The 11,261-nt window shown below is 38.0% G+C and overlaps 1 protein-coding gene across 1 annotated transcript; it reads right to left on the bottom strand.

Moving 5' to 3' along the window:
* Positions 1-9,559: 9,559 nt before the first annotated feature.
* Positions 9,560-10,309, bottom strand: LOC141703053 (secreted RxLR effector protein 161-like). Its single transcript, XM_074506666.1, has one exon. The coding sequence runs from the start codon at positions 10,307-10,309 to the stop codon at positions 9,560-9,562; it is 750 nt and encodes a 249-aa protein (XP_074362767.1).
* Between the last annotated feature and the right edge of the window lie 952 nt (positions 10,310-11,261).

Genomic DNA, 11,261 nt, shown 5'->3' with positions numbered 1-11,261 from the left:
GGCCAAACAACCGAACACCCGGATATGATCTACGTGATGCTTTTTCTCCGACCAAGCTTCATAAGGGGTAATGCCCGTAATTGCACGTGTAGGAAGTCTATTCAGTAAATAAGTTGAGTGTCTAATTGCCACCCCCCAGAAGTAGTTTGGCATATTCTTTTCCTTGAGTAAGCTTCGCGACATCTCAATCAAGGTTCTGTTACGCCGTTCAACTACTCGGTTTTGCTGCGGAGAGTATGGGGCATAGAAGTGGCGATTAATCCCAGCCTCCTCACAATACTAGGTAAAGTCCCTTGAGGTAAATTCTCCACCATTATCCGATCTGAAAGTACGTATCCTCTTTCCTGGGCTATTTTCAACCAACATGCGAAATCTTTTGAAGGCATTAAGAGTTTCACTTTTATTTTTTAGAAGGTAAGTCCACATAGCTCGACTGTAATCATCAATTAAGACAAAAATATATTTATTACCTCCAGGAGTGCAAGGTGTAATTGGACCACAGAGATCTCCATGCACCAATTCGAGTGGTATGGTGGCTGAGAACTTTGATTGATTTGGGAACATCTTTCTGATCTGTTTTGACATATGGCAGCCAGTACAAATTTCATCTGGTTGATTGATAGCAGGTATCCCGTGTACCATGTTGGTTGAGGACATGAGCTTCATGGCCTTGAAATTGACATGGCCAAGGCGTGAATGCCACAGCCAGTTTTCATTTTCGCATCGTGCTATCAGACATTTTGCATCGCCACTGTAAATTATCATTTTATACAGTCTATTCATGGATCGTTTAACTTTCATAAGTAGGTTACCTTGTAAATCTCGAACCCACAAGAACTCACCTCTGATCATTACGTTATACCCCTCTTCAGCAAGTTGCCCGAGGCTAATTATATTACTACGTAAAGAAGGGATGTAGTATACCTCTTTTAATTTCCTGTCTTCTCCATTTTTGCATCTCAACGTGATTGAACCCTTACCCTTGATTTGCACAACTGAACCGTCACCAAATTTTACTTGACCCACAATGCTTTCATCTAGTTTGTCAAATTTTGAGTACTCCCCAGTCATGTGATTACTCGCGCCATTGTCTAAATACCATAGGTTAGATTCCACATGTTTCCCCTTGTCGTCTTGATTCAAATTTAGCCTCACACGTTCCTCGTTGATTAACATACTTACTTTCTCGGTTTCATTACTCTCAACCAATAATAGTGCAGGCTCTTCATCGAATATTTGTGCCATATGTGCCTCTTCCTTTACTTTCTCTGTCTCGCTTCGGTTTCTTGCACTCAGCGGCATAATGCTCGTAGGCACTACAGTTGAAGCAACGGACCTTGCTTTTATCTCGTGCGCCGCGGTTGTAATCTTTCCCACGAGTTCTCTGCGAGCTCTCATTGTTGCCTTTGTATGTACGCTTGGCCCATTCCTCCCTTGTGAGCAGCAGCTTACTCTCATCTTTTTCTCATTCAATCCATTCCTCCCTGGTGAGTAATAGCTTATTTCCACCAGTTTCCACTTGCCCTTTGAGGCGTTCTTCATGGGCCTTAAGAGAGCCCACGATTTCTTCTACTGTCATGGAGTCCAGATTGCCAAATTGTTCAATAGTAGAGGCAATTGTAAAAATTTTGACGGAACTGCACGCAATAGTTTTTTGACCACGTAGCTTTCAGCTACTTCCTCTCCTAATTCCCGAATGTTTGTGACCAATCCTGTCAGTTTCATACTGAAATGATCTACAATCTCTGTGTCCTTCATCATCATAGACTCGAACTCCGTCTTAAGAGTCTGTACTTTCACCGTTTTGACGCGCTCCGCACCTTGGCACGTCACTTTAATTGCATCCCAGGCTTCCTTGGCGGTTTCCTTATCTGCAATGGATAAGAGGACATCTTCTGGTATGCCCTGGTATATTGCTGCGAGAGCAATTTTATCTACCTTGTCTTCAACCACCGTCGTTTTGGGATCTTTTGGTGATATCGCTTCCCAAACTCCATGGGCCTACATATATACTTTCATTTTCATAGCCCATGCTGTGTAGTTTGCTCGTGACAACATTGGATAACTCAAGCTGATCGTTCCTTCTTTAATCTTCCCCGACTCCATCGTTTGTGTCTTTGGCATGTACTTGGGCATCAACTGGACGACCAAAGCTCTGATACCAGAATATTGGCACAAAGATATGCAACTTAAGTGTCTGTATGTGTATTTTGATAAAGATAGCGTTGAACAGCTTTTATTATTTGATAATGAACTACAATACTTAAACTAAAATAATGCAAGTAAATGTCCTACAAAATAGCAACTAAACAACTAAAGTCCTACATCATCTCAAAGACTAACGTTTATTCAACAACGCCCTTTCCAGTTCTTTAGACCACGTCAACACGATCCAAATAAACTTTGCAGGATAGTTTAATTAAGATAGCAACTAAGAAATAAAAAAACGAGCTTCCCAAGTTTAGATTAAACGACCCAACATAGGATACATTGAATTCTAGCCCTAACAACTACTAAATGATTCTTGCATCACACCTATAGCAGTAAATATTAATATTAATATAATAATGCAAATAAATTAAAATTATTATTATTATTATTATTATTATTATTATTGCTATTATTATTAAATTAATACACATATATGCAAAAACTACAAAAATAAAGAGAGTTTACTTTATATATTTTCGTACGAAAATAATCAATAAGACAAAATAACTTGGCAACAAAATTTAAAAAACAAGATCCGTAATTATTCATCAAAAACAAAAGAGGCACGTTAATTATTTCCCTCAACGTACTACCTTCTTAATCTCATTGTTTTTCATACCAAAGAGGGCAATATCGTGTCAAATCACAAGGTTAAAATTATTTTTACTATGTTTTTGTAATATTATATATTTACATGACAGTTAAACTTTTGGAGCCATTTAATTGCATTTTAACAATAATCATATAAAAATCATCTTTTGAAGTAAAAGTTAAATTAATTTATTCAAATTAAATTAGGGGCTTTCACATCGGAATAGGGGAACAGGGGAAAAAACTATTAAAAAGTACTTTGATATTTTTTAACATAAACACCAAGTCAAATTGCTGAGTATGATGGAATCTGAGATGAAGAACATGCACAAGTTATGCCCCGATTTGGTACTAAATTTACGGTTATCTTCTAGAATGCACCAGTGGGCTACTCCACTCTGTGTGCATATATCGTCTTAATATTGAACCTCCAGCTGAACAGAAGATGCTTTCACAATGGAAAAAAACTATTAAAAATTATTAAAAACTATTAAAAAGTACTTTGATGTTTTTAACATAAACACCAAGTCAAATTGCTGAGTATGATGAAATCCGAGATGAAGAACATGCACAAGTTATGCCCCGATTTGGTGCTAAATTTACGGTTATCTTCTAGAATGCACCAGTGGGCTACTCCACTCTGTGTGCATATTAGGCCTCCCCATCTTCACTGCTCGAACTACCAAGTATTGCTGGACTAGCTGAAACACAAGTACAGATGTGAAAGTCATTGACCAAAAACAGGGTGAAGTAACAAGATGTCTTCTCCTTTTTACTTCTCTTTTCTTTTTGCGCCTACCAGTATAGCTACCGATCATAACATTTCCCCAATATTTATCAATTTTTATTTGAAATAACCCTCTGATAATCTGATTATTATTTATTTTCCTTTTCATTACTTAAGTAATAGAATATTTTCATTATTATGATTCAAATGCAACTTCAGATAACCTATTGAAATTAATACAAAAATCATAGGGTTTCTAGGAAGTACACAACAAACCAACATGCCTCGAGTATAGAGAATTCGAGCTAGAACTCCAAAATACATTAAAAATCTTTTTTCCAACTTATTTTTACTTTAATATTTAATAACAGCATATTTCATGAAATTTAAATTTTGAAAAGTCCAACTTGATAGATATCCAAAATAATCCTATTATTATCTCTGATATCTAATTAATATCTAGCATAAGTACATATGTACATATTTATTTGTGAAAAAAATCCTTAGACAATGTTTCTAAAAGAAAATCAATATGGTCGAAATCTGTTACTGCATATAGTTTCTAGGAAGGCATATCAATAGCCAATATAGTTTATGGGAAGGAATATCAATAGCCAACATTGGCTAAAAATAATTTCTCGGAAACTGGTCAAATAAACTGTATCATGAATTGAAGATGAAAAAAGAGGTATAAACTCATATTACAATCTCCAAACTTTTACAAATAAAATGGGAAAACAGTGATGGAAAACTTCTGTTGACTAGGGAGGAGTGGATCAAACGGAATAGCAGAGGAGGTGCAGAGGGGTCGTCCAGCCAAAGAAATCGTTGAAAGGAAGGTGGACGTGGGTTACGCGACAAAAGCAGAGTAAAATGCTATAACTGCGGCATATATGGTTACTTCGCTGCAGAGTGTCGAAAAACCGGGAGAGAAAAGGAACAAAAGTAAGAAATAAACATGGCACAAATCAAGGATGACGAGCTAGCACTCTTATTGGCCAAACACAGTAAACAAGGGGAAGAAATGGTGTTGCTAAATGAAGAAAAGGTTGTACCAAAACTTGTGCACGATGGTGAACGTGCTGATTCAAACCTGTGGTATTTGGATAATAGTGCGAGTAATCAAGTGACAGGATTACGATCAAAGTTTAGAGAACTTGACGAGGGAGTAACTGGGCAAGTGAGGTTTGGAAATGGCTCACCAGTTGAAATAAAGGGGAAAAGCCATGTGGTCTTTGCATGCAAAAATGGGGAAGAACACACCGTCGAAGAGGTAAATTATATCCATTTGCTTTGCAATAACATAATTAGTCTTGGAGAATTGTCTGAAGTTGGAAACAAAGTCGTCTTAAATGGTGAGTACTTGTGGGTGTTTGAAAAATCAAGAAAACGACTTATGAAGGTGAAAAGATCCCCTAATAGATTTTATAAAATAACTATAGAAACCAGTAAGCCTGCATTGTTAATCTCTAAGACAGATGAATTACCTTGGTTATGGCATTCACTGGCCACATGAATTTTCAAGCTTTGACACTTATGCATTCTACACAAATGGTGCATGGGTTGCCGAAGTTTGAGAATCCAAAGACTATGTGCACAGATTGTTCGATGTCCAAACAGGTCAGAAAATCGTTCCCATCTCAAAGCAAATTTTGTGCGAAACAAGTGCTTGAATTGGTTCATGGTGATCTTTGTGGTCCGATATCTCCCGCAACAACTGGTGGCAACAGGTATTTTCTTCTTTTGGTGGACGATTTCAGTCGAATAATGTGGTCATATACTCTAAAAAGTAAGGATGAAGCCCTTAATGCATTTAAGAAGTTCAAAGCACATGTTGAAAATGGAACAGACAAGCGAGTAAAGACTCTCAGAACTGATCGTGTAGTAAAATTTTGTTCTCAAGATTTTACAACATTATGTGAGGAAAGCGGAATAGAAAGACACTACAAAGCTCCCTACTCTCCACAACAGAATGGGGTGATGGAACGAAGAAATAGGACAGTGGTTGCAATGGCTAGAAGTATGATGAAATAAATGAATCTACCTTTGACGTTATGGGGAGAAGCTGTGAGACACTCCATGTATATTCTCGACAGGTTACCCACGCGATCTCTAACTGGAAGGACTCTATATGAGGCATGGAAAGGAGATAAACCAAACATAGGCCATGTACGTGTCTTTGGATTTATGGCTTATATGAAAATCCCAGGGGTACACACTAAGAAGTTGGATGACAGGAACAAACCAGTGATACATCTTGGAAATGAACCACGAACAAAGGCAATGAACCAGGAACAAAGGCATATCGCTTGCTTGATCCTCAAAGCAATAAGATATTTGTAAACAGGGATGTGGCGTTCGAGGAAAGGAAAACATGGCCATGGGATCAGCATAGAGAGGAAAATCGTGATCAACAGACCACGTTTGTTGTAGTTGGCCCTGATGTTCAGAATAGTGAAGAAACTGTTATTCAAAGGGGGAGAAGAAAGCTTTCAATCACAACAAACGAGTATGGAGTCTGAAAATGAAGCAGTGACTCCATCGACAAAAGGGAGCATGCCCATGACACCACAGATGTCAGTAAACATAGACCATTCAGAGTCTACAAGCTCGGACAGTAGCAGTAAACCGCGACGTTACAAATCTCTTGCTGATATTTAAAATGAGACATAGGAAATTAAGCTCGATGATGAGCTTCTATTGATGGGAATTGATGAGCTAATGAGTTATAGCAATGCTGAGCGAAATGGAGTCTATTGAGCAGAATAAGACATGGACACTGACAGAATTAACGGCTTATCGCAAGGTAATAGGCCTGAAATGGATATACAAGCTGAAGAGGAATGCTAATGGGGAAAAATCGATCTGCCAAGATGCTCAACCTATTGCTGATTACGAGTCACGGGAGCAGTCTGCCAAAATGCTTAAAACACACATAAGAAACCAAATTTTCAACTCAAATGATACAGGGCCGAGGCTTCCTTAGTGCCATTCATAACAGCCGGGTAATGCAGTGATACAGACCAGGGTAAAGATATAGATTATGCTAACCAAAAATAATATACAACCAAAATGGTTCGATCTTCTTTGCATAATATAAAAATAGGGATGTGAAAATGAATCTGATAGACAAGAAATTTAGGTATTTAGATTAGGAATTTAGGATCCCTCATCCCTGGCTGTTAGTGAATTACAACTCACGAGTGTGTATAAGTATATCTAATATTTTTAATTAATGTGTACTGACTGTATAGTCTGTATCCAATTATCTATAATATATTATATATAAAATATATTTCAAAAATATATATTTATACTATTCGGTTAATTCAGTTAAAACCGAATTAATAATTTGAAAAATGGAACCAAACCGATTTATTTCGGTTAAAACCGAAAAACTGAAATAACAGAAATTTTCAAAAATAAATGTCCAAATCCGAGTGTACATGTCAAATTGTTGAGTGTCCAACACGGGTACTTGAAGGTAAGATGAAGAGTCCGAGTAATATACATAATCCTGTTGGCTGTAATTACAGAGATTGAAATACAAGATTTGAAAAAGTTCATATCGTAAAGAAAAAAATATTCATTCCTATACTGCAGTTCATAAATGTTAGGACACATTAAATATAAGCCAGCTAGGAATATTAATCTGGAGTTCTGGATATGTATGTTCATCCTTGTACTATGATTCATAAACGTTAAGACACAACTTATAAGAACCAGCCGGGAAGATCATATTAAAAGTGATTAGGAGTTTTTGGATGGTGAATGTTACTAGTGATTCATACATTACCTTGACTTGGAAAGTAACACTATCTCACATGAAATTATATAAACAGATAAAAGAAAGCAATTCAATTGTAATAGAATAAAAAAGCTCGGTGCACAAACTAAATTTCTGCTTTATTTGGATTATGTACCTAAATTCACATCCAGTTATATATGTATATATAAAAATTATTGATAACTAACACAGAAGACCAAGATGGTTGAATGGCCACCATAAAATAGATTGAGTTAATTTATACAATGATTACTGTAGGAAATATGAAGAATACTTACGCATCAGAATATCTTTTTGATGTACTAGATTGCAAGTAGGATGAATCATTGTTAGCAGTACGCTTGTATTCGCAGGATAAAAACTGAAGCCTGTCAACCTGGAAAGGATAAAATTGAGTTTCCTTTTTTTATTTTATATATATGGTGCACTCATAAAACAATATACTTTGAGGCATGATGTGATTAAGTACGGTCAGTGTATCACCTGAGGTAGCAAGGTATTTCCAGATATAAATTGCTCAATATTACGAATACAAAAGTCCCATGACGATATCTAGCATATTAAATTGTAAAAGTATTAGCCTGAATGCAGCAAATTCTTGCCACAAATTATATTGCCATCAGATTTGTAAGCCTAACCTTAAGATCTGGAGTAAAAACAACGCAAATCTGACCATCGTGAACTACATGCAAATTTTGATAGACAGCCTCCACCGTTGCATTATAGGAATGAACAATGATTTCACCCGACAATGTCTGGTGTTCGCTAGGCATATCAAAGTTGAGAAACTCTTTCAGGATACCAGTTTCAAAACCAATTTTGGATACTGCAGGCAGCGTTTCAGCTATAACTTCCGAAAGTACACGAAAGAAAAATTACATAGCTCGGAAAAAAATGAGCTAAGTTTTATAGTAATTTGTAAAGAAGAATTGTGACTCGCCCTTTGCTCGCAGCTTTGGGAACACGTTTCCTTCATTTACCAACATGCTGACTTTCTCCTTATTCTCGATTTCAGCCACCAACAAGGCCGACTCATCTCCTTGAATTTGTGACAGGTTTACCTCCTTACCCATCTCTCTGTCACGACGGGGTTTCCTGCACTCTGCAGCGAAATGCCCAAGTCCCTGGCAATTGAAGCAACGTACTTTGCTCCTGTCACATATCCCACGAGCTGGTTCCTTGCCCTTGTACTCGTTCCCTCCTTTGTTGTTTCATTTCTTCCATTCTTCAGGAGTCAACAGTACTTTACCCTCTTGGTTTTCTCTTTGCTTCCATTCCTCTTCAGTAAACAGAAGTTGTCCTTGGCCTGCCCCTATGTCTGTTTGGCCTCGAACACGTTCCTCATGGGCCTTTAACGAGCCCACCACCTCTTCTACTGACATCTCTTCTAATTTTCCAAATTGCTCGATCGCTGACATCTCTTAGAAGCTTCTTAACCACATAACTTTCTTCCATCGTCTCACCTAGTGCCCTTATGTTTCTTACCAGACCGTGTAATTTCAAATAGAAATCATCTAGCGACTCATTTTCCTTCATGCTCGGGGCTTTGAATTCACCCTTTAGTGTCTGAGACTTTGATGCCTTTACCTTGTCAGCTCCCAAGCTCATTATTTTGATGGTGTTCCAAGCATCTTTCGACTTTTTCTTCTCAGCCAAAGCGAGTAAAATCTCCTTTGGAATGCCTTGGTATATGACAGCCAAAGCCTTCTTGTCCATTTTATCATCGATCACAGCCTTCTCTCCCTTTGGTTCGATCGCCTCTCACACCCCGTATGCTTGCATAAATACTCTCATTTTGAGAGACCACGCAGCATAGTTAGTCTTTGTAAGAATTGGATAACTCACACCAAACGAAGTCTCCTTAGGTTTGTTGGTTTTCATGGCGAATTGCTGAGCACATCTTCTAGCTGATCGTTGAAGCTCTGATACCAGATGTAGCACTAATGTCAACACACACACACACTTTGTTTTTGTTGCTTGGAAGAATGTTTTCTCACGTTAAGTTCTTCAATAACAGTTAAAAAGCATAATTATAGAAATTATATCAACTACTGCTACAAAATAGGAACAAACTCTTATCTTGAATGCACTTCCTTATTTTTCTCTACCACCTCTAATAACTATCCTGACTAAATCAAATCAACTATATTATAGCTACATAACAGCTATAATTATTTCTAAATAATGTTTAGATTAAAAACAATTATCTAACACATTCCCCCCTAATCTAAACATTCACATGACTACGTCTTCACCTTACTTTCTTCTGCTGCAATGTCACAGAGTCCAATCTGCTCTTGCATGATCTCGAACTTGACACGTCCGAGTGCCTTCGTTAGAATGTCTGCCTTTTGCTTCTGTGTGCCAACGTACTGAACAACTAGCTCCCCATGCTCGATGCACTCCCAGATAAAATGAAACCTCACGTCTATATGCTTACTCCTCCCATGCAGAACAGGATTTTTCATCAGCTCTATTGCAGACTTATTATCAATGTATAATATGACTGACCCAACCTGTTGTCTCAATACCTTCCTTAACAGACCTCGTAACCAAATGCTCTGACATGCTACCAGCGTAGCCGCCATGTATTCAGCTTCACACGACGATAATGCAATCACCCTTTGTTTTTGTGATGTCCATGATATCAAATTCCCATTTAGATAGAAGCACATTCCTCCCGTGCTTCTCCTGTCAACCACATCCCCAGCCATGTCAGTGTCTATATAACCAGATAGTGCATTTCTGTAGCTATTACATGTATATCTCAGGCCATAGCTTATCGTTCCTTTTATATACCTCAGTATTTGCTTCACCGCTTGTTTATGTTTGACTGTTGGCTGCTCCATAAATCTGCTAACGACGCCCACAACATAAGTTATATCAGGAAGAGAATGGGTTAAATACCTTAAACACCCAACAATGCATCGATATTCAGTAGCATTCACCAGTTCTCTGCCTTCATCCTTGTCCAACTGAAGTTTCTGATCCATGGGACATCTTGTCAAATTATAACTCACCATCCCAACTTTCTGAAGGATTCATTTTGCATATGCAGCCCGCTTCAACGTAATACCTGAGCAACTCTGACTGACTTCAATTCCCAAGTAATACGATAATAAACCCAAGTCACTCATTTCAAACTGTTGATTCATTTCCCTCTTGAACTCATCAACCTCTGTTAAGTTAGCACCTGTTATTATCAGATCATCCACATACACGCCTACTATTAGTAAACTCTCCTTTTTATACCTCGTGTACACAGCCTGTTCGTGTTGGCACTTTACAAACCCCAATTTTGTTAAGCACTTGTCCAGCCTTGCATTTCATGCCCTTGGGGCCTGTCGTAGCCCGTACAACGCCTTCAACAGTCGATACACTTTATATTCCTATCCTTTTTTAACAAACCCTTCCGGCTGAGTAACGTACACTTCATCAAGTAATTATCCATTTAAAAATGCATACTTTACGTCAAGGTGGTGCACCTGCCATCCTTCTTTTGCTGCCAGAACTAGTAACAGCCTTATGGTGTCCAACCTTGCTACAGGAGCGAACACTTCGTTATAATCTATTCCTTTTCTCTGCACATATCCCTTGGCCACAAGTCTGGCTTTATGCTTTACTACATTTCCTTCTGTGTCTTTCTTTAGTTTATAGACCCATTTTAGCCCCACAGGTTTATGCCCAGCTGGTAAATCGGTAAGCTCCCAGGTATTATTCTTTTCAATCATTTCAACTTCGGTTTTCATGGCCTCCACCCACTCCTGCTCACTCACTGCTTCACTGTAATGTGTGGGCTCTTCTACCTTTAGTAACATGACCTCGTCAATCATTTCTATCATCTCAGTTTCGTTGTATATTTCATGTAATGGCCTGTATCGTCGTGGTTCGCTGCTCTCAGCACTCGATATATCTGTGTTTTTTGTGAACTCACCCTCTGTTGTG

This window comes from Apium graveolens, unplaced genomic scaffold (genome assembly GCF_009905375.1).
Source record: "Apium graveolens cultivar Ventura unplaced genomic scaffold, ASM990537v1 ctg6131, whole genome shotgun sequence".
Taxonomy (NCBI): Eukaryota; Viridiplantae; Streptophyta; class Magnoliopsida; order Apiales; family Apiaceae; genus Apium; species Apium graveolens.
Note: the sequence above shows the minus strand (reverse complement) of the source record. Positions and strands in the feature narration are given on the sequence as shown.

Coding starts and splice junctions, on each gene's coding strand:
- LOC141703053 (XM_074506666.1), bottom strand. CDS start 10,309: ATGGATCAGAAACTTCAGTTGGACAAGGATGAAGGCAGAGAACTGGTG.